Source organism: Periplaneta americana, chromosome 7, assembly GCF_040183065.1.
Source record: "Periplaneta americana isolate PAMFEO1 chromosome 7, P.americana_PAMFEO1_priV1, whole genome shotgun sequence".
In the NCBI taxonomy this organism is placed as follows: domain Eukaryota; kingdom Metazoa; phylum Arthropoda; class Insecta; order Blattodea; family Blattidae; genus Periplaneta; species Periplaneta americana.
In genome coordinates this window covers 44,100,794-44,126,023 of record NC_091123.1, presented here as the reverse complement: position 1 = coordinate 44,126,023, position 25,230 = coordinate 44,100,794, and the positions used below count along the sequence as shown (strand labels likewise).

Genomic DNA, 25,230 nt, shown 5'->3' with positions numbered 1-25,230 from the left:
TAACGCGAGACCACATGTTGCCCTAACAGTGCAAGAAACGTTCGACAAATATGGATGGGAAGTACTTCCCCACCCACCATAGTCCTGATCTGAGCCCACTACACTTTGATTTGCTACCTAAACTGAAGGAACCACTCTGTGGACTATGTGGAAAACGTTTTGGTACTATTGACAAATTTCCAATGAGGTGACCGAGTAAGCAGACTGCTCTCCTGTTTGGTAACACTGAAGCAATTCTTCTGCTTTTTCTCGACTAGTTTCATATCATATTTTATGCCTATTTTCAATAGCAACTTCGTTCTGATGCTCGTGTTTGCTGACAATCAAATAGATATCAATTTTCATTTAAGCTAAAAACATAACAGGTTATGACTTTTTAAAAACTAGTGTAAATTTGAACATTTCATGATAAACAGTCTTATAATTTGAAACTTAGTGTATAAATAACTCCTTAATCATACAAGTTTTGATAGAGGTATGTTGTGATAAATCAACATAAAATGGACTAAGGAAAACGTTTCTAATAAGCTGTCAGGGTAAAAGCACAAATATTTGTATGACTAATATAGGATAATGAAAGCAACAAGAAATTAATTTAGCCATATTTCGTAGTGTTTTTATGCACTGCAAATTAACAATGTTTAAGGGGTTAGGTAAAGCTTACAGCAGTAAAACTTTTGGAAATATTCAACATTTTTTTCCTCCATTACTGTATCTTGTACAATAATGAAAATTGGTATATGTAAAACATTGTCCTTCTGCTATAAGAAAAATATATTTTTACGATTAAAAAAAATTATTTACACATATATTTTTTTCAAAATTAGAATGGTGGCAGTTCACTGTGCAGTGATGAAGCATTTCCCTCATAACTCATAAACTTGTTAACTTTTTTATGTTCTCTCTCTTTTATTTTATTGCTGAAACTCATGTTTACAGTATCATGTTCTTTTAACTAGATTCCTTAATAAATAACTTTTTTTTAAATTTTGTGTTAGAAGAAAATACTGATGTTTGACAATTTTTTAGAATGAATTTATTTTTTATCAAACAATCTATCAAAGGTAGAGAAGTGATTTTGCATCATATTGTAGATATGTCATGCATAAATACACACAAAAAATTTCATCACAGAATGTTGGATAGTTTTTAAGTTATGAGGGAAACGCTTCATCACTGCACAGTTAACTGCCGTCATTTTGAATTAAAAAAAATATATAAACATATTTTTTTAATTGTAAAAATATTTCTTTTTTCATATAACAGAAGAACGGAATTTTACACATAATAATTTTCATTATTGTACAAGATATAGTAATGGAGGAAAAAAGTGTTGAATATTTCCAAAATTAATGCTGTAAGCTGTACCTAACCTCTTAAGGCTCTCTCACAGGCGTAGGCCTATAACATTAACAAAACAGCTGTAAAAAATTAGATTCGTATGAGTGAGTACCTGATCTTTAAGAAGCTGGTAGTGGAGAAACGGTTAGAAAAAGTGTAGTTGTCTCTGAAAATTACAGTAAGTGCAGAAAAATAAATCAATACAACAAGAGTATGAATGTAAGTATTCCATAAATTTGTTAATTTTTTTTTACTTGGTTATTTAACGACGCTGTATCAACTACGAGATTATTTAGCATCGGTTATTTAGCGAGATGGTATTTGGCGAGATGAAGCCGAGGATTCACCAGAGATTACCTGGCATTCACCTTACAGTTGGGAAAAATCTTGGAAAAAACCCAACCAGGTAATCAGTCCAAGCGGGGATCAAACTCGCGCACGAGCGCAACTTCAGACCGTCAGGAAAGCACCTTAACCGACTGAGCCCCACAGGTGGCTTTCTTCATGTTCTGTGTTAAGAACTGATGCAGGGAACCTGAACCTTTAAGTATTTAAGTATTATAGACAAAGATCACATGAGGTGTGGATAGAAGTGATAGGGTTTTCACCGTGCACTACGGATGCATTTGCGGCGGGGAACTGATAGTGTAGAATCATGGTGATTCAACCATACAAGTTTCCATAAGTATTTTAAGAATTGTCGTACTTACCAACTTTATTGAAGGAGGTGCTGAAACTAGTTGCCTTCGTTGTCCATACATTTTTGGGGCCACAAATCCCTAATAATAATTCTGTCCTGCTGGAACACACATTCAATTTCTCGCATCGAAATATCAGCTGTATGATCTGTGGCTGAGTCTTGTTGGAAGAAAGCAAAATCACGTTCCCTGCCTGTTAATTCTGTAAAGAAGGGGAGTCAGAATGGTATGCATGTATGTGAGGGAATCAACTGTATTCCAAAAGAAAATGGGCCCAATGAGCAATGCCATCTAACATTTCTTCTGTGAGAATCCTACGCTGTCTGTTTTGTTTCTTAGGCTGAACATTTTCCGTTCCCTGAAGTTTATTATAAAGATTATTATGGGTTGTTGTACATAATGGAATTTTCACATCCGGGAATTGTGTTTCAAACAGTGGTGTATGCTGAACCTGAAGTTTGGGTGTTCTGTTAAAAAATATATAGTTGGTCTATCTCGCACAATTATTATAGGCCTAAGTGAAATATCGGGCCAACATTAACTGCCATTTTTAATATATAATTTAGTATTATTTATAAATAATAACTATGGGGCGGATGTTGATGACCTAAAAATCTACTTAAAGTGATCATTAAAATGCCCTTAAACTAAAGGAAAAATGACATAAAATTAAAAGAAAATGACATTTAAATATTATTCAAAGTACTCGCACCACAACTTCTTATAAATTAATCACCTTGTTTCAATGACTGCCCTGCAAATGCCGGAGAAAGGAGGCAACTACAAATAACGTTATTCAAAATTGCATTATTTATGATCAAACAATAACCATGGCCAGCAAAATAACCTGTTTTAAGTTCCACAACCCGCTAACTATTCTATAATTTCATATTGTGAAATAGAGAAATGTCTAGTGTATTGTTCGCTTTTTGTTTTATATTGTTGCACTAAATTCGGAAGTGGCGGTGTAGGTCTACCCTTATTCACTATATGTAATTTCTCTCCTAGTAGGCGAGAAGAGAATGGCTTTTGCAAAAGATCTTTTACAGTGTACATTTCCAAGTGCTATTATCATTAAATAAGTAATTTAAATTGTTCACCTGCACTGGCACACAACTATGAACCCTAGTAAAACCTAAATACAGTAAATTCACTCATGCAAACAGTAAACACACACGTCAAACACAATATTTTGTAACGTTATTGACAAGTTGAGCTGCCTGCATACAGGACGACCTGCGAGCTTGAGAGAAGCGAGTATCCCCACCATGCCACCTTGCGCGCGCAGAGAATTATAGCAGTAACTCTCAGCAGGGGATGTTCTTTTGTACAGACAGGACAACCAGACCAGAACTCATCCCCCTTCGTCAGGCATAGCGTATGTTACAAAAACGAAAGCCGTTCTGGGTATGGTGTGCACATTCAACCAGCAGGCATTCAAAATATTTAAATGGTAATGAATTAAAATTAGGATTACCACACATTTAAATTATGATAAATTGAAATTATTGTTGCATTATATAAAACAACTTGAAATAAAAAATGAGATTACCGAATTTATAGGGTGTCCAGCGCACACCTTGAACATCCGCAATATATGCCCCAGGTTTCAAATCACCTTTATACTTGGCTGGCAGAATGGATTAACACATACTTACTTACTTACTGGCATTTAAGGAACCTGGAGGTTCATTGCCACCCTCACATAAGCCCGCAATTGGTCCCTATCCTGAGCAAGATTAATCCAGTCTCTACCATCATATCCCACCTCCATCAAATCCATTTTAATATTATCTTCCTATCTATGTCTCGGTCTCCCCAAAGGTCTTTTTTCCTTCGGCCTCCCAACTAACACTCTATATGCATTTCTGGATTCGTCCATATGTGCTACATGCCCTGCCCATCTCAAACGTCTGGATTTAATGTTCCTAATTATGTCAGGTGAAAAATACAAAGCATGCAGTTCTGTGTTGTATAACTTTCTCCATTCTCCTGTAACTTCATCCCTCTTAGCCCCAAATATTTTCCTAAGAACCTTATTCTCAAACACCCTTAATCTCTGTTCCTCTCTCAAAGTCAGAGTCCAAGTTTCACAGCCATACAGAAGAACGGATAATATAACTGTTTTACAAATTCCAACTTTCAGATTTTTTGACAGCAGACTAGATGACAAAACCTTCTCAACTGAATAATAACAGGCATTTCTCATATTTATTCTGCGTTTAATTTCCTCCCGAGTGTCATATATATTTGTTACTGTTGGATTAACACATATGAATCATAAATATATATATACACGTTGTTCAGTAGTAAGCATATGATTAGCCATTACACAGTTTACACTTATTCACATTTTCACTTTCACAAGAATACACCGTATAATACTTGGAGACCGATTCATTAACCTTGACACGAGCCAGGACAAATATGTGCATGCTTGTATTACCTATTGCCTCTGACAGCTCACCATTCCCTGCCGTGAATGCATCAGCAGTGCACAGTGAAAATCCCGCTGCTCCTGTCCACACCACATCTGGTCATTCTGTCATTTGTTCGAGTAATATGCTAATTTGATACGAGGCTAATTACCGGACAAATCAATAGAGGAAGGAAGAGGATACAAAGGAACTTTCAATTTGTATTGATTTTATCTTGTCTAAATCCAGTATACAGTATAGATGGGTAGATAGATAAAAAGTGCACTGGAGCCATTTTAAGTTACTGAAATGATCAACTACACATTTCTACTAGACAAATTGGAGGTTATGGAATTTCTCACTTTATCTGTATGTTAAAAAACTGGATAATCCACACATTCTAATAGCCGAGAATCAACGCTAATGAATTCACTGGTACGTGTAGGTGCAGTAATAAAGTGTTACACTACCAATGTGACAATGATTTATCAGCATATATTTTCCGTTATTCCTCGATGTTTACAACTAACTCACTTGTAATATCTCCTACTTTAATGTCAGGTTTCTAATAACTTGTATACAATATTCACACAAAGGAACTCAGAATAAGTACATACAAAGAGCTAGCCGAAATATTAAATAAAGAGTTTTGTGTTATGTGAACATTCTTACAGCATGATCAAAACTGTATAAAATATAATTCTGAATGATCAATAGAAAAATTTGACATATATACGACAAATATCGCAGCTAATTTTCTGCTTGGCAAGTGATCATTGGAATATTGGTCCGTTAAAGCACATTAACTCTGAGTACCTCTAAAAAAATAACATTAAGTCAACAACACATAACCAACATTATAAACCAAAGCAACATCATACTTAAACATCTCAGTCTTCTCTTCTGCAGCCTTTTAGTACCTCCTTCCCTCAATGAAAGTGATTTTTTTCTTCTGTACTCTGTTGAAACCCATTACATGCAAGTTAGAATTTGTGTACTGTAATTTTTTAGTTATTACGTCTTGTGAAGACTATAAAAACTGAGAAAGCTTTCAGATTATACTTTTGAATTTGAGGTCAGTTCTAGATTTCTTATTTCAGGAAAGGAAGTAATTATGTACGATTTAATAGGGTGTTATTTGTGATACCTCAGGTACCGTAATTAAACAAAGACATATAAATATCTTCTGGTTCTAAGTACATCCTATATAACCTGTTGATGGGTACTGCCTTAGATAAATTATTTAATGCAGGACTACACTCTTCATTTTTCTTTAAAACAGTAGCCTATATTTTTCTTTCAGAAAAGTAACTTGGTCTTTAATTTTGTTTCCACCTTGCTTTCGCCTTTAATTCTGTTAATTCTCAGCCTGTAATTAGTAGTGCAAACTACAGATGACGATAATAAGTCCATAATTATTCAAGTTCCTCTTTTTCAAAATTCAATTCGATTTTCAGTTCAAACACTTTACAAAAGTAAACTTTAATGAAAATAACCTCATTGCATTTATTCTTAGTGAATGATGAAGTTTCAAAGTTATATGATATTCTGCATCATAAATAACTTTACATGCAAAACGGCAGTTTAAGAAAGATTTGCATTAATTTCTTGTTCAAGATAGAAACATTACATTGAGAAAATAATGCACCTTAAAAATATATCACTGCCTCTATTTGACAACTGCGCAAGATAACTTTCACCAAAAGCACATAAACCTGCTATCAGATTGCTCCAAAACACGTGCTGTCTCTTAGACTCGTACTAGACACCACAGAGCATCAAAATGCTTAGAGTTTATGTCCGTAGTTAGAAAAATCTTATTCTGAACTTACGAAATTTTTGCCAAAACTGCCGAGAATTTTGTCATGACACTTGTCTTGGCTAGCATTCTGGTTTTATATTAAACTTCATAAAGGGATGGAATCCTATAAGAAACAGAGGGCATGGTAGTTTTTCAATTACTTTATAATGCAGAAACGCACGTCCAAAGATGGCTTCACATAAGAACTTGCCTAGTTAGTAGTCACAATTTTATCAGCTCTACAAAGGTTTCTTCTATAAGCATACATTTTGATATGAGATTTCTTAGACAGTGATGATGTTCTGCAATCTAGCCAATGATGAATTCGTGTCGGCCAATCAGAGATTAGTACCAAAAAAGAAAGCTATTAGATTTATTTGTTCCTGCATGGTTCAGAATCGATTCTGAACTGTCTGCTCATGTGCAGTAGCTCAATGTGCGTTCCAACAAGCCTACAACTGATTCCAAACCGATACTGAACTCTCAATTCCCTGTTCCAACGTGGTTTAGAACTCGTTTGGAGCGAGTGAAATTGGTTCTTGATTAAGAGCAGGAATTGGGAATTCTGAACTGCTGACACACGCCCAAATGGTTGAATCTGAAGTTTTGGTTAAAATACTTCGAGACTAGGCAGGTTAAAATAAAAAAATTGTCCATCATGAGTGATTTGGAAGGTGATAGTGAAATATTTTCCGAAGAATTAAGTTCAGAAGATGAATATAATTTTAATATGACAAGAAACTCCAAAGGCCGTGGAACAAAGAGTTCAAGAAAAGTTCCAAAAATGTAAAGTCCCGAAATAGTTCTGATACCACACGCAATTGGCGCATGTGTTCGGTATTACTTCGGAAAGCATTCTGAATTGCTTGCTGGAACAAACCTATTATCAACTCCACGTGCAGTATTGTAGTCTTGCCAGTTCTTAGTCACAATTAGAAGTTGCTGGTCTAATCATAATGTAGAATGTAGGTGAAAGTGAATAAAAACAAAATGTAAATATGCCAATTAGGATTGACTGATATACACTGCATTGCAGGCACCTGTGATGTAACCACAGGTCATATACAGTAAAACCTCGACAAGACGCACCCGCTTATTATGCTATCCCATGTAATACGCTTTTTTTGTCCGGTCTCTGAACATTTCATATATAACACCTTTATAAAATACCCCGTTTGTTGCGCTCAAGTCCCGCATAATATGCTATTTTTGTGGAATATTTTCGATGTAATTTTCAACAATGTACTGTAACAGCAATGAAACATTTTGGCCATTGAACTTACTGGTGCCATTAACCTGAAAAGTATTGGTATTCGACCCTTTACCTGCGCATTTAAACCTTCATACTATACAATACCCCACCCTCTTGTTACGCTCTCTTATTCGACCTTTTATCTGCGCAGCTTACATACAGTTACAATACTCCACCCTCTCACTAACCCTCTCCCTCAAGCAACATTCCTCACTCGGCCGTAATAAAATTCTGGAAATTTTTGCTGGTCAGTTTGTTGTCCTTAGTGTATTGAAGTGTCTGTGAGTGTGACTGCAATGAATGTTGAACGAAAAGCACTTTCTGTGTCGGAAAAATTGGAAATCTTACGAAAGTACGATGAAAACAGTACTCTTAATCAGAAACAACTGTCTGATTCATTAGGAATCCCATCATCGACATTAAGAACGATAATAAAAAATCGCGACTCAATCACTGCAGCTGCGACGTCAGGAGGCTGTAAGCGCAAGAGAGGGAAGTGTGGTAAACATGAGGACTTGGAGAACACGCACACGGCAAACAACTGTAAACGACTCTTTTCGAAAGAACTAATTCAGTACATAATACAGTATCGTAAATGTCTTTAATGTACAGTACAGTAATTACATAATGGAGTAATACTGTATTACCTTTCATGAATCATGTATTTCAATAAAGAAAAATGCTAATAGACAATGTATATAAGTCAAATTTAGTATACCCGCCTAATACACGGTCCCTTGAACAGTGTCTTATCGGGGTTTTACTGTAATAATAAAGATGATTAGATGTCACATTTCTCAGGCATTTCTCATTTGGTGTCGATAATCATTTTAGTTGACAAAATGCGACAATTCCGCATTCTGCCCATCCAAGAAAAGTGCTGTATATAAATCAAAACCCTGCCAGTCAGGTATGACCAAAACGAGGCAACTATAACAAGGGTATGGAAATTGTATTGAACCTAGAAGAAACTATTAAGAAAAAGAACACAGTGAAAATTATATATAGTGTAAGAAATGAAGTTAATGTAAGTCTTTGTTGAACAGATTTCTACATGTTCTGTGTGACTGTAAAGTATAGGTGATGTATTCAGCCAAATTCTATATTGCCAAGAAATCCATTAACTATGAAACTGAATGCAAGGAAAGCAAATATATAAACCATTAGTTTGATTATAAAAGGAATACTCTGTACTTGGTTTTGTAGTCAGATTAACAGGGAGGTTGAAACCCTTGCCCATGTCCTGGGGGCCTGTCCACATGATGAACTTCTACGAAATACGCGGCATCATGCAGTAAGATCTATAATAACAACTGCCTTAAGGAACAAAGATTATTCAGTATATGAAGAAGTACACGACATATCCAGTGAGGGCAGTAATCGAAGAATCGACATACAGTAGAATCCCAATTATCCGTCACCCTATTAACCAATTGGTGGACTATCCAACTGTCTTTCTCTCACTCCTTTTTTTTTGCTACATAAACATATGAAGTAGATACTATTGTATATTATATTAGTATATGTATTTTTTCTAGAGACTATTATTACAAGCATTTAAAGCATTTACACTTACAGTCCACACCTGTGGAGTAACGGTTAGTGCGTCTGGCCGCAAAACCAGGTGACCCGGGTTCGATTCCCGGTTGGGGCAAGTTACCTGGTTGAGGTTTTTTCCGGGGTTTTCCCTCAACCCAATATGAGCAAATGCTGGGGAACTTTCGGTGTTGGACCCCGGATTTATTTCACCGGCATTATCACCTTCATCTCATTCAGACGCTAAATAACCAGAGATGTTGATAAAGCGTCGTAAAATAACCTACTAAAATAAAATAAAAATTACACTTACACAGTTTTGGTGTACTGTTCATGTTGCCGTACACTATAACTTCTATATAAAATGTATTCCATGAGTATCAAAAGAAAACTTGTCATGCTAAGCATCGAACAAAATGCAAATAATTAAATGGTTTGGGGAAAGAGAAATTGTCAGTCATCTTGTATCACAATACGAGACTGATATTACAACTGTGCGCGATTTAATAAAAATCAAGGATGAAGTGTATACAGTATGTAAATCTACAACATGAGACCTCTACTATTCCTATCTTTCTGCTGACAGCCATTAAAAGGAATTTTCTTACCCCTTAAAAATACGTTGTTGACAACCGAACTTAAATTAAAGAACTTCTGATTCACAACCAAGCATATTAAACACAAGACAACGGAGAAAATGACGAAAGTTCAGTATTATTCACTTAATTTACGAAAATATTTTATGGTACTGATTATCCGATTTTTTCGATTAACCATTCAGTAAACCCCCTTCATTACCACGGATAATAGGGGTTCTACTGTAATTGCATTTAAACCTTCCTCTCTTGAAGGTTACATCATAGACCCTACTGTGAGATTCGAATCGCACGAACACCAGACAGAAGAAGTACACGAGGAAAAAAGGAATATATATGAACCTTCCATCAGTTTTTATAAGGACAAATACCATCTGGAATCCATCGTCATTACGGGACTAATGATAGGAGCCATTGGGACCATACCCCAATTCCTAGTCGACTTCTGTAAATCTTTTGGCCTGCATAAAAATATTTTAAGAGATATAACAATTGCAGCACTCAAAAGCTCAATAGCTATTTTCAGGCATCATACATATGGACCATGACTAATTCGCATGTCCTTGACATTACTTCGTTTAATATCATGTGTTTCAATATAATTCAAATTGTTATTTTTCACTCTAACAACAATGTAACACTAAGCCTCAAGGCATTTACTCTATTGTATCATGGTACTCTTTGTCGATGGCAACCTGTAGTGGTTACAGGAAGAAATTAAATAAAAATAAATACATAAATGGTATTATGTAATGCCACGAAGAAGTAGAAAATTCTGTTTTACTTGCATGTAACTAGTTAAAACAGGGACAAGCAGAATTTATTCTGTCTGAATATTAAGTATCTCTCTCACTGTTAGGCCCTAGCACATGACTGTACTCGGCACATCATTTGACATTCGATGTTGCACTGACATACTTCATACACTAATAATTTTGATCATGTGAAGCAACAACTAACGACAAGGTGTAAAAAATTTAACAGAATGAAAAGGTGGTGTAATTATGTAGCAGCACTCATTTGCATCCAATAATGCATCCTTCCACACAGGCCTATTTTTTAGTACATTTCAAAAACATTTTTAATAAGAAAGAAATTAATTTCTCGAACTCATTACTCTGGCATTGCAGAAGTTTATAATATTGACATTTAATGTGGTGAAGTTGGACAGCGAAATATGCAGAAAGATTATATTCTTCTGCATACTAACTCTTTCTTCACCATTTCAACTTTAACTGCTTTAAAAATTTCAAAAGTTAGTAACAGTTACAGTGACCACAAACAAAAGTTCTAAAAACTAAGTACTACATTTTATTTAATTTTTACTGAACCAAATGCGGACATAAGTAGTTATTTTTTTATCTAAATCTGTTATAATCAGTCTAAATGCTCTTCACTGACTATGTCATTGATAATGTATGTTATCACATGAATTGAATAAATTAGCTATGTATGTGCTTCCAAACAGTTTCCTGTAAGCACAAGTTCTATAAGAATAATGTGACGCATTTCTTTACTAGCAATAAAGAATAACATATATTACAGTTATGCAACTAGTGCACATTCTGTCAACTCTAATTTTGTTATAAATGCAAAAAAAAATATATATTCTGTGAAATCCAATTCAAAATGTCCGGGAAGTTGTACAAAATAACTGAATGAAAAATTTCCGTCTTTATATTATTACCAAGGTAACATTTAAATGCTAGTAAAATTGTTTATACTAGCAGATGTTGAAAAAATATAAGATACATATATCAGTACAAAGAATAGACATCACATGGATCAAGAATTATCACTAGCTGATATGTCATGTTTAATAAATAATATATCTGAATTTTAACATGAATAACACGTCAGAACAGTTAACATGTAGATATTTTAAATTATTTTGATACTTAGTAAATGCCAAATTCATTTGTTCCACAGTTATTATAATTTTTTTTTTCCATTAATATAGTTTCTCTCTTCAGTATTACATTTTCAAACAATTCCAGCAAATAAATTGCATTCTGACGTAAAAATATATGTGAGATATATCTAAAATTTAGTTAGAAAATTTGCCAGTCTTTTCCGGAACAGATGCACTCAGAAACAACTAATTTTGTTTGTGTTAAACTATATTCTTCAAAAAAACAACATCAAAATTCCATAAAATAAAATGCATCCTGATGTCATATGTGTGAAATGATTCTGAAATTTGGCTAGTGTCTTTGCCAGTCTTTTCCAGAACAGATGCACTCAGAATCAATTAATTCTGTTTGTATTAAACTCTTTTCTGCAAAAAACAAACCCTAATCACGTAAGCGAAGTGGGTAGGCATTGTATACACACACATTAAAATTCCAGTAAAAAAAATGCATCCTGGCGTCATAATATGTGTGAAATAATTCTAAAATTTAGCTAAAAAGTTCACTAGTCTTTTTAGAATGAAACAACAGAATCAACTACTGTAATTGTATTTGTGTTAAACTCTATTCTACAAAAATCAACTTCAAAATTCCAGCAAATAAAATGCATCCTGACATCACAATACATGTGCAATAATTCTGAAATTTAGCTACACAATTTACCAACCTTTTCCAGTACAGATGCACTCAGAATCAACTAATTTTGTCTGTGTTAAACTCTATTGCTATTTTCTATTCTGCAATAACGTCTTTATTACATTAATATAAGATTCAATACCATAGTTTAGATTTCAATCAAAAACAAATTTATTTTTAGTAACAACCTTACCATTGTCAAGTTTTTTGTTAACAGAAGAGAAAGAAAGTTCTTACACATAATTTTATGAAAACCAAAAGTTGGTGCCGAACATCTGACTTTCACCAAACAAAAATAAATATAGGTGCAATAAAAGTTCAACTGATTGATTTCTAATGTGGATTCTCTATTAGCAATGAAGCCAGTACCAATAATGCAATATTTTTGCATGACATTTTCCAGTATTTGGACTTACCACAATTATGGATGCTAAAAAAATAAACGTTAAATGTTAAATTAAAATATGATACTGGAATGGGAAAAGATTATTAGTGAATGACGTTAAATTGAAATCACTGTTAATAGAATGACATTTCTATTTAAAAAAAAAATTACCTTATATATAAAAGATCTTGAGATTGGATTTAACTTTTATGTTTCTGATAAAATATAGAAATTATAACATTTTGAAGGTTGGATAATCTTATCTAAAAATTTTGTCAAAATACGTTTTTAAGAGTTTTGAAATAATTAAAAGCCTCTGTCATGTTGCCAGTGATATTCTCTTTTATAGTTAATTGTTTGTCATAAACGTCTATATTCAATCTGCAAGATATAAGAATTGTAACATTTTGACATAGATAGTCTGACTGCTGAACATTTGTTGCTGAAAACCTCAAAACCAAAAGACAAGTACAGTTACTGATTAAAAAATACATACCTGAATATTAAATGAATTTGTACATCAAGTAGGATAATCAAATGGTGAATAAATGTAATTTCATAGCATGTAATGTTGTTTTATACTTATTTCCAAAGCAGAACATAAATATGGGCAAAATTTCATAACCTCTCAATACAACAATGTTCCTGATATAACAATACAATTTGACCAGCCTCATGGCCTAGTGGTCAGAGCTTCTGGCTATAGTTCATGGTCTGGAATTTAGGTTAAGTTTAGATTTAAGACCTCTCCTGGCACCACATTATCATAATCATCCTATCACATCATCGGGGTAATGTAACTCCGCCTTCCAGGCGCCCCAACCTCAGAAGTGGGTTACAACTAAGCCATGGCCAGGAGAGAAGACCAGAAATGTCGAAAAGACAACCTGGTGGCATTGGATAAAAAAAAAAACAATACAATTTTCCTAGTCCCAAGAAAATTGTTGCATTGAAGTTCGACTGTATTTCATATGTATAATTCCCGAATGGAGTCTTAGATAATACAGAATATGAACAAAATCAGTCCAATATTACGAAACTGAAAATGTGCTTTCCTGAGAAAATCTAGAAATCGATTTGTTGAACCATGGCAATATACTGCTCGTTGGATCCAAATACATTCAACAAAACACAGCCTTCAAAATGTTGTGATTTCTATTTACCAGAAATGGGAAAAGTCCAAACTAAAATTCCCTAGAATAATCCACCAGGGCTTTTTCCTGCCCCATTTAAGTCATTTAATCATAACTTCATGATGTCAAGCGAAGAGAAACTCTTTGAATTACACACTAGCCAATAAATGTCCATTAAAACTAAACAATCTTAGTTTTCATGAAAGAAAATACTCAGACGAGTAAAAATCCTGCCTTTATATTATATTTTATTGTTTCGTTTTGTATTTTTTATGGGAATATGTTACATGTAATAAAAATGTTACAAACTCGAAAATATGCGACACAATTTTAAGAATTTTCAACAGAATGTACAACGAAAATTCGTATCTCACAACTTCACCAAGAGCAAAAAAATTTAATAAATCACTAATCAAATCGAAACGAAAGAACCTCTGTAAATTTATTTTACTACAGTACTCAGTTCTACAGTAATACTTATACTGTTGCATATAGAACTAAAATTTATAACTTAAAAGTAACATCCACATTAACTTCTCCTTATATCATGCAGACTAATGTGAGATTCAGGATATAAGAAAGAGTGGGGATTATATAATAAAATTAACAATTGTTTCAAATTTTTGGCTGCTTTGTGTAACCTTGCAACATCACTACACATGACTAATAAATAATTAAATCGTAATAAACACATACTAGTAGCAATGTGTTTAAAAATGTTCTCAGATATGTTCGTTACTGAATTTATTGTCAACAGAAATTTTCATAAATCTAGTGTAAATAGAATGACGCCGATTTAAATATAGAACATAAACTAATACAAATACGGAATTTAGGCACAGAAAAGGGATCTATCAGTTGTAAGAAAGAAAGAACAAAAATGTATTTCACGTACAAATATGTCACTTGGCTTAAATTGCCACAAAAATAAACTAATTTTTCAAGCTTTCCATAATGAAATGTTGTCTATTTTGAGTTTGTAATTTTCCCTCTCCTTCTTAAAGATACATAACTTATAACTCAATGATGTTTGAGTGTTACTTTTTTTAAAATGTGATATACGTTTCTACTATTAAGAAGAATACATTTGATCTAACCTGCAAAATGTAAAATAAGCAAGTCTTTCATTTAATGTATAAAACAAAAAAACAGAGTTCTCTTTCTTCAGTTGCTCTATAATTGAACTCATAAAACACGAAGCTTAGATGGTTTTCTGTTAAGAACAAACTACAGTTTTAAACATTTAAAAATAGTATCTATTTGCAAATATACGAACATGCAATTTGAACAGCACCTTTTCATTCATAACTTTAAAAAATAACAAAAATTATCAATGTCTATTGTTTTTAAAAGGATTTTTATTTTTGTGCTTAAATGCTGTCTGTCTCTTTGTATTAATTTTTTAAATATATATTTATATTTACGAGGATATTTTCAATATCATTGAAACAAAAAGAATTAACACCCAACACCAATATTGTCCATTTACAACACACGCACTCTTTAACATTCATACATACTGACAAAGCAACTACATACTTACAGACATACTATAACAGACACTGGCATTGGTAGATGGCAAATAACAACGTGTAAGTACGAAACTGAAAAGTTAATGCCTGACACACATTTTTTTTTCTGTGCTTCTTCATCAGCCTCCTATACCTTAAATGATATAGTGATATCTTCAAATTTTAACTTGTGAATGGCCTCTAAAATATGCCTCTTATGTATTCTGTTTTTATGATTAAGTAACGCAGCACTTTCAAAAAATATTCATTATGTTAAATGCACCAATAATGGTATTCACATGTGATAACATTTAAGCATAGATCAATTCAAGTACAGTATCCTGTAATGTGTGCCATGTGGTCAGTGTCTAAACACTACACAACAATACTGAACATAAGAGTTCTATCGTCGTGCCAGCTTCACTTACTTCCAAGTAGGAATCCAGATTCACAGCAAGGACATGAATTCTACTAACATATTCTCGATATAATATTTTACTGTGATATCACTGGACACAAAAATATTACAGCATAGTACATTGTGCTCTTCATTAACAACATTCTGCAGATATATTTCTGAATGACGAATGTCCTATAACTGACTCATCTATAATTACTATTATTATATAACATTTTTGCTGCTGTTTGATATCGTCTGCATATATTTTATATAAACATATAACCTAAATTACACACAATGTCTGGTTAATTGAAAATGTTTTCAAGAATATGTATGCTTTCAAACTAACAATGTGTTTGGATATTCTGTATATGCTTCAATGTATACCAATTGTTACAGATACATTACTTTAGCAGACTGATCTACATAAAAAAACCTGTAATCTTTACACATCTGTAATATATTTTATTTATATATGTGTATATATAAGTATCTAATAAATGTTCTTTACATATATCAACAGAATTCATGTCCTCTGTGACCTCACAATTTCTAATGCACAAGCAGCGTAGTACACAGAAATCTCAAATATGGATTCCACTACACATTCCCGGCATCTGTTCTGAAATTAAACCTATTATCCTTTTATCACATGTGCACCTCGAAAGTTTTCACTGCACTAGAAGTGATGAAGGGATTGGTGCTGTTTGCAGCCATCGTGTGACTGGCCTGTCGATGATTCCTTGCAGCTATGGCAGCCCATTCAGCGTCAAATGGGTCATGTGCAGCAGGCACCTGGCCGTTAGCATTGTGAGCACTGGGCCACATGGACTGCTGCTGCATTCCGTTCATCATCTGCTGGGAGGGACTGGCCCGGTGCATCAGGAACGTTTCTGCAGAGCCAAGGGAGTGAGCACGCAGATGTTGGGAAAGGGGCGGTGCTCGCCTAGGAGAGGGGGAGGGGGAAGGAGATGGAGGCAAGGCAGAAGAAGTGCTGGCATTTGCAGTGGTGGATGTGACGATGTTGCCGAGCCACTGTTCAGGTTTTGGAAGCTCTCCGCTTGCGAAGACAGTGGTTACTGGAGCAGGTGCTCCAGAATAACTGCAAGAGAATGCAAACAGAATATATTACCTCACTGTCTAAGGGCGAATTATTAACTTTTTCGTCTGGATCAAGAGAATATTTAGAAATACCAAACCATGAAGAAAGTTTACTACAAAATACGAATCCAATTGAAGACCACAGGCTTTTTTTTTAATTGGTTATTTTACGATGCTTTATCAACTGCTATGGTTATCTAACATATGTATGTACTGTATGTATGTATGTATGTATGTATGTATGTATGTATGTATGTATGTATGTATGTATGTATGTATGTACAGGGACATCATTTTATTTTTACTTGCATTTTTATTGTACCTGCATTTCTGAATGTACTTCATTCCCACCCCTTCACTAATGTCCTTGCTCCCGTCAGACACACAAACTTACGGCCGCTGTTGCATTCGAAGTCTTCAAGCACTGAAGTAAACACTGCAGTGTATAGTGTGTTTCAGAAATATGGTTGCGTTTTCTATAGAAGAAAGAACCTATATTAATAATATCGTACTAAAAATTATATTCAAGAAACGATAAATTCAATTTCAGAGAATATGCTTCAAAATGTTTTTAATAATATGCATAAAAGAATTGAAGCCTGCATTGTAATGAACGGCAACCATTTTCAGCAACTTGTTTAAAAATTCAGATTAGCTTATTTTGAATTGAGGTGGCTAGAAGCACAGGAATGCTAGTGACATTTGTAATAACATGAGTTAAGTGCATCCAGTGTAAGCTAAAGTATCTAAAATTTTAGCGGCAAAGGGTTATTTTAATCACATCACACATTAAAATTTAAATAAAAATTTCACCGATTTTACGAAAGCTTAAATATGTAGACCCCATTTTCTCAAAAGTAACTTAAGTGCACTTACAGCCCTTTACTTATGCCCCCCTCAATCTAAATGCACTCTCTATATTGTATGTTAACATCAATAATTAATATGCTAAATAAAGTAGACATTACATAACGAACATAGCCGCCTGAAAAATTGAGTTTTTTTTTTTAAATTGTTACTACTCTACTGTATTTTGATAAATTCCGTAAAAGTGATAATCAAACTGAAAATCGTAATATCGTATTTCCCTACAACATAAATGGATACACTACTTTTCTCTCCTCCTATACCTAGTAAAATGATTTGTTTACATACTGCACTAGTAACATCAAACTCCTGTAATGGAAGGGGGCAACAGTGTTTCCGAGTATAGCCAGGTTAATGTTAAAAATGTTGGTAAAAATAAAGTGATGTCCCTGTATGTATGTATTTATTCACACTGCAAATGGTCTTTGGTTTCTTCCGAGGTTTTCCACAGCCGTGGGACTGAAGCCAGATGGTCTATGGCGAGTCCTTGGCATCAACCCCTTTGATTTGATTACCTGGTTGGGTTTTTCTGAGGTTTTCCCCAACCAAAAGGCAAATGCCGGGTAATATTTTGGCGAATCCTCGGACGTCACCTCATCTCACTACATCTCGCCAAAATATTGTAAAAAATATTCCAAAAAATTGCTCAAAATTGTAAAAATTATAGAAAATTACTAAATTGTAAAACTATAAAAATTTGTAAAAATTGTAATTGTAATATTGTAAAATTTTGACTTGTTCCACATCTTAAAGCTTCATTGTCATGTAAGATCTATGGAATAAAATAAATGAATGAATGGGTATATACCCAGTGGCAGTGGTAACTAATTGCACTCAATAATGACAATTAATAATAAACACAACTAATAAAAAACAATAATTAATAATAATAATAATAATAATAATAATAATAATAATAATAATAATAATAATAACAAGGAGCATCCTAAATTAAACGAAGCACGATCACTTAAAATAACATTTAAAGCAAATCTAATTTGTATCTTAACCCTAAGTTCATACCTGCACAAGTACCTTTCGGCACTACACTTATTTCGCTATCAACTCCCTCACTGCACTGATTCTATCCTGATTTCACTAACACTTCAAAACCATTTCACTGTTCAAATACTTTGCACAGCCACTATGAACTATAGAATTTCACTGACACAACACACTTCCTCATTGATACAACACTTCAAATAAAATATCAATTACACCCTTTAAATAGTGTGTATAATATACTACTGTCTATTAGTAAAGTCCTTAAGCCTATTTTTAAATACATTTTTGGTTATTGGTAAAGCCTTTAGTAAGTCTGCAGGTAAAGCATTCCAGTCCCTGATATGAGTGAGATGAAAGTGATAATTCCGGTGAATGAGACCAGGTTCTAGTGCCGAAAGTTACCCTGCATATACTCTTAATGGGCTGAGGGAAAACACCAGAGAAAACCTCAACCAGATAACTTGTCTCAACCAGGCTTTGATTCATTCATTCATATGTAACACTACAGCCCCTACTACTGGGTTTCCTCTATCAACTGAAACCATTCGTTTCTGTCTTGCACCCATTGTCTCCATCTCCTACATCCAACTCTCTGCAGATCATCCTCCACGTCCTGAAGGCATCTCAACCTTGGCCCTCCTCTTCTCCTGGGTGTCCGTATAGTGCTCGTTTGGGTAATCTGTTTTCTGGCATAAGCTCAAGATGTCCCATCCATCAGAGTCTGCCTCTATTGATGAAGGAAACTATACTCTAATTCGAAATTTTCTCGGGCTTCCAGCCAGGTCATAAGTTGGTGATCCACCGACGTTAATTAAGGAGCTAGGTACCCTCAGATATCATTTAACCCTGAAGATGAGGAAGATGAACATCCTCGAAACGTCAGTGGATCACCAACTTATGACCTGGCTGGAAGCCCGAGAAAATTTCGAATTATCACGTCGCCAGGAAAGCTTCAGTAGTTATTTGAAACTATTCTCTGTTCTCCAAACATATCCAGTTTATTAGTTCTACTTCTGAATTGACCATATATCTTTCTGAGAACTTTTCTTTCCTAAACTGCTAAGATATTTTCATTATTTTTTGTTAAAATCCAAACTTCACTGGCGTACATGACTACAGGTCTTATGATAGTTTGCTAAATGATTTTTTCGCAGATAAAGATAGTGAACTAAATTTCAATAATTTTCCGAGCCCAAACAGACACCTATTATCTTCCATTCTTGTTTTTATTTCTGACGTTATATCACCATTATTTGTTAACATTATGCTTGAAGCTTGTACAGTTTTCAAATTCGTGTTGACAGAATATAACGTTATCTTGTGTCTCTACCATTCTTATATTAGCTTTTATGTATTTCTTTTACTTTCATTTATTTCCAAACCTAAGTTTCTTGCTTCTTCTTCAAATGAAAAACAATACATGATACAACAGATTCACAACTTAGGTAAAATTCTGTGGTGTTTGGGTAAAGGGAGATAAGTCATAAAAATGAGTTTGGAGATAAATGAAAATTAAACTTCGAACCCTTATTGCAAATAATTTTCTACACAAATAAAGTGCATAAACTGCTAGTATTCTTTTGATTTTTGCACACTCATTTGTATAATTTAACTTGTGTGTTCATCTGAGGAACAAAATTTCATCTGCACAAAAAAATGACTTATCCCCATTACCCGAACACCACAGAATTATGGCTGATTAAAAAGCATTAAAAGTCGACTGACTGTGAAAAATGAAAATACGTACTTTGTTACAAAAACGTTATCTGCCTTTATTCAATAGAAATCGATTTGGAGGTCGAAGCAACTCTCCTTAAAACTTAAATTAAGATTATTTAACTCAAATGTTGTTGTTGTTTTCTAATGCCAGGCGTTTGACAATAAAGTCATTTGACCTCTTGCACTCCAATATTTTTCAAAGATATTATCATTATCAGCCACTGAAGCACAGATTCTGAGGTATTCCGAATCCATTTCTTGGTTTGAGTTGCACAATGGGCAGTTAAGGGACTGATATATTCCAATTCTATGCAGGTGTTTGGCCAAACAATCATGGCCTGTTGCCAATCTAAATGCAGCTACAGACGATTTTCGTGGTAAATTGGGAATTAACTGTGGATTTTGATGCAGAGAGTTCCATTTTTTTCCCTTGGGATTGTGTTATCAAATTTTGTTTGTTGAAATCTAAGTATGTAGATTTAATAAATCTTTTCACAGAGTAATACGTAGATTTAGTAACAGGTCTGTAAGTAGCAGTGCTGCCCTTCTTTGCTAAAGCATCCACATTCTCGTTTCCCAGGATTCCACAATGGGATGGTATCCATTGGAATACAATTCTTTTATTGAGTGATATTAATTGAGAGAGCATTTTAGTTATTTCTGCTGTTTGAGATGTGTGTTTAGAGACTATTGATAGAATAGCTGCTTTGGAGTCTGACAATATAACTGCATTCTTAAATTTATTGATGTGGCATAGAAGATTCCTGAGACTTTCACTTATTGCAATGATTTCTCCATCAAAACTTGTTGTTCCATATCCAAGAGATCTATAAAGTGAGAAGAGACAGCACGTAACACCTGCACCGGCACCTTGTTCTCTGGAGATCAAGGATCCATCGGTGTATAAATGAAGCCAGTTTTGTAGAGGGTACCTAATATTAATTGTCTCTAAAGACAATTGTTTCAGTATTTCAGTGTTTACTTCTGATTTCAGTATTTCTTCTGTTAAATTTAGATTATATTCTATATTTAATAGAGTTAAAGGGTTTGGTTTAATTTGTAAGTTTTCTTTTAAATTCGGGATATTGATACACTTGTCGTATCGTGGGATCAACTTTTGTATCCCTCTGTCGTAGAACTCTGCCACCTGTGAATGGAAACAGCGTGTGACAGAATCTTCAGCTCTTCATCATTGCCAAAACGCTCACCGGAGGACAGGAATTTCTTGAGGTGCAAGAAAACGTGAAAATCGCTGGGAGCAAGATCAGGACTGTAGGGTGGATGATCAAACAACTCCCAGCCAAATTCCGTCAAAACAGCTGCTGTGCGCCGAGCCGTATGTGGACGAGCATTGTCATGGAGGAGCACAACACCTGCAGTAAGCATTCCACGCCTCTTGTTTTGAATGGCACGTCGCAATTTTCGCAGTGTTTCACAGTAACGGTCAGCGTTCACTGTTTCACCTCTTGGAAGGAAGTCAATGAGCAGAATGCCCTTCCTGTCCCAGAACACTGTGCACATCACTTTCCGTACCGACAGCGTCTGTTTGAATTTCGTCCTGACCGGAGATCCACTATGCCGCCAATGCATTGACTGCTGCTTGGTTTCCGGGGTGAAGTGCGAAATCCAGTCTCATCGCCCGTGACGATCCTGTCGAGGAACTCGTCGCTGTCATCGTGATACCATTGCAGAAATGTCAGTGCTGCTCCTAAATGTTGCATTTTGTGTTTGGGTGTCAGGTTTTTCGGCACCCACCTCGCACACACTTTTTTGAACAGCAGGTGCTTAGTGACAATCTCCTGCAACAAGGATCGCGATATCTGCGGAAAATGGCTGCTCAGCTCTGTAATTGTGAAGCGATGGTTCTCCATGATGCACTGCCGCACCAGCTCAACACGATCATCATTGATGAGGGATGGTCGCCCACTGCGCTCTTCATCATGGACACTTTGACGACCTTCGGAAAACTGCCTACACCAGCGACGCACCATCTGCTTACTCATGATGTTCGGCCCATAGACCTGACAGAGCTGCCGATGAATTTCAATTGGCGCAATGCTTTATGCATTAAAGAACTTTATCACTGACCGAACCTCACAGGCGGCGGGAGAAGGAATAAGAGCTTCCATTTCGGACCACTGCTGCCACGCTGCTGGCACCAGGCGGGACCTGTCCGGCTGGCATATGATTGATACGTCATAGATCTGTTACGCATGCGCAATTGACACGGCTAATTACGTTTACTTTCAAGGGGAAAAAATCGGGAAACTTACTTTCTGGATGCGCCTCGTTACATGGAGCAACACAATTAGAGACGAGGCTAAACAGGCAGGGAAAACTGGAAAGAAATTAAAGCGTTGGCGAACAATAGAGTACGATGGCGTGCTTTCATCAAGGCCCTATGCTTCCCTGTGGAGTGACCAGGACTACTTCTACTACAAAATGTTATCGTCTCTAGTTTGAATGAACATGAGTGAAAGCTTGAATTTTAAAAACAATGAATTCAGTCATGTTATAGACTCACCCTGTGCTTGTAGGAGGTGGTGTTGGAGTGGAGCGAGGTGGCAAAACGGGTGAACTCCATGGCACCCTATTGTTGATAATGTTAGGTGATGCTGAACGGTTGCTACTTGTAGCACTGTTGCCTGACCAAGGATTCGTAGCAATACTGTTGTTGTTGTTGTTGTGAAACTTGACTGACTCCGAAGTGGCAGTTGATGAGACACTGCCACCAGAGCTGGAAACTGCACAACACAACACGTCACATGAAAAGTCTCCAAGTTACACTGTGTAGGCTGTACAGGTCTGGCAGTTTATTTTGACGAATTTCAGCATGCTGTTCTAAAGTGACTATCTGTTTTACATGAAGATATTAACTTAATAATTCTGTTATCATTTTAAAATATGTTCTCACGATATAAGTTTAATGAACATCAGTGAGAAATGCTCATTCTGAATGGATGAAGGTAGGATTTACAGTGAACATCTATGCATCGGCAACAAAAGTAGGATTTATATAACTAATTTCATCCTCAGAAAATGAATTACAACGTTCAATTTTTAATTTTAACAAAACTGGAATTAAATATGATATGAAAATCAATAAATCAATCCATCTTCTTAATGTATCCAGCTGTTTGCTGACAACATAAAGTCCACTATAGTCCACTGTAGTCTACTTAGTTAAAAAAAAAAACTAAAATTATGGCCTTCTGCGGAAAATACCCTGTGCCTAGCAAAATATGTTTACTTACTTACTTACTGGCTTTTAAGGAACCTGGAGGTTCATTGCCGCCCTCACATAAGCCCGCCATTGATCCCTATCCTGAGCAAAATGAATCCAGTCTCTATCATCATATCCCACCTCCTTCAAATCCATTTTAATATTATCTTCCCATCTACGTCTCGGCCTCCCTAAAGGTCTTTTTCCCTCCGGCCTCCCAACTAACACTATATGCATTTCTGGATTTGCCCATACGTGCTACATGCCCTGCCCATCTCAAACGTCTGGATTTAATGTTCCTAATTATGTCAGGTGAAGAATACAATGCATGCAATTTCAATTTCGTCCCTATCATTTCTATTTGGCCTATGTATATTTAGTAGTTGTCCAAAATAGTTTTTCCATCTGTTCAGGATTGAATGAGCGTCTAGCAAAATATGTTTAGATTCAAAAATATTAGAAAGGATAAATTATTTTACATATCTCGGATACACATGATCTTTTTTCGATGAAGTAGACATTTCACAGAAAATTTCTAAATACACCAAAACAATGGGAATAATTAACACCATTATGAAACCTTCCCTAGTACAAAGGCATACTCGAATTCGCCTTTACAAGACCTTGGCGAGACCTGTACTTTGTTACAGCAGTGAGGCATGGACATGAGGAAGAAAGACGAAAGCAGAATAACAGCTAATGAAATGAAATTTATGAGATATACAGCGGGATATACGAAATGGGATCACAAACGCAATGAAGATGTAATGGGAGAATTACAACTAGAACCTGTAATTAATCACGTAAAACATTATCAGAACAACTGGATAAATCATCTGCATCGCATGCATAGAGATAGAATCCCAAAAGTCATGCTCCACTATCGTCCAAACGGGGAGAGATCTCTCGGTCGTCCAAAGAAGCGCTGGACTGAAAATTCAACTGTGAGATAGTAACAGGCCATTTGGCCTAATACTTGAAGGGAAGAAGAAGAGAAGAAGATATAACTAATTTCTGTAACATTGGTCCATTTCTTTCGAAAGTTAGTAATGAAAGTACAACATTCTATACTGTGATGAATACATTTTTAATTTTATTACTACATTCTTGTAACACGAATTAATTTCAGATTTGGTGTAAATTCAATCTTTTGAAGAAAATTAGTTTCATGTGGAAGGACGGACAAATATGATGACTAATTAAGTGGATGTGTATGTGTACGACAGTATGTAGGCCCTAAGTATGCATGTGCTGCATATATGTTTGAGCACATGCGAGTCCAAGAATACATTTGAAGAAAAAAAGTAATATTCTAGGACAGAGAAGTGAAAATGATATGAAGGAAGTAAGTGTGAAGATCAGAAATGAAGGTAGAAAGGAAATGAACAAAAGGAAATAATGGAAAGATATATAAAGGAGATGTGGAAAGCAGGGGCGGCTCTACAATAAGAACTGCAGAGCTGCAGAACCGTCATTTAAATGGACCTGAAAAAATTAAAAATGTAAAACGTGCTTTTATGTAATCTAGTTCATTGTTTCATTAATGTTTCCAATTCATTCTCCTTCGATTCGAGATTTTACTGTCTGTAGGAGCCTTGAACTGCTCGAGAATTTTAGCTATAGTGTACTTTTCGGATCTGTGATCGGCAGTTCCTGAAGTTCAACGTAGGGTAGTCGGCAGAAGAAAACTGTTTTCTTC

At 35.0% G+C, this 25,230-nt stretch overlaps 1 protein-coding gene across 14 annotated transcripts in view; it reads right to left on the bottom strand.

Moving 5' to 3' along the window:
- Positions 1-4,931: 4,931 nt before the first annotated feature.
- The window catches only part of numb (NUMB endocytic adaptor protein), an 847,398-nt gene continuing 827,099 nt past the window's right edge, over positions 4,932-25,230 (bottom strand). For all 14 annotated transcript variants that reach the window (XM_069830650.1, XM_069830643.1, XM_069830642.1 and 11 more), the window contains 2 exons: positions 22,833-23,052; positions 4,932-16,718 (listed from right to left, as the gene is read on the bottom strand). In XM_069830650.1, coding sequence (XP_069686751.1) covers positions 16,265-16,718; positions 22,833-23,052 — 674 coding nt within the window. In that variant the 3' untranslated portion in view covers positions 4,932-16,264. The remainder of the gene's footprint in view (positions 16,719-22,832; positions 23,053-25,230) is intronic.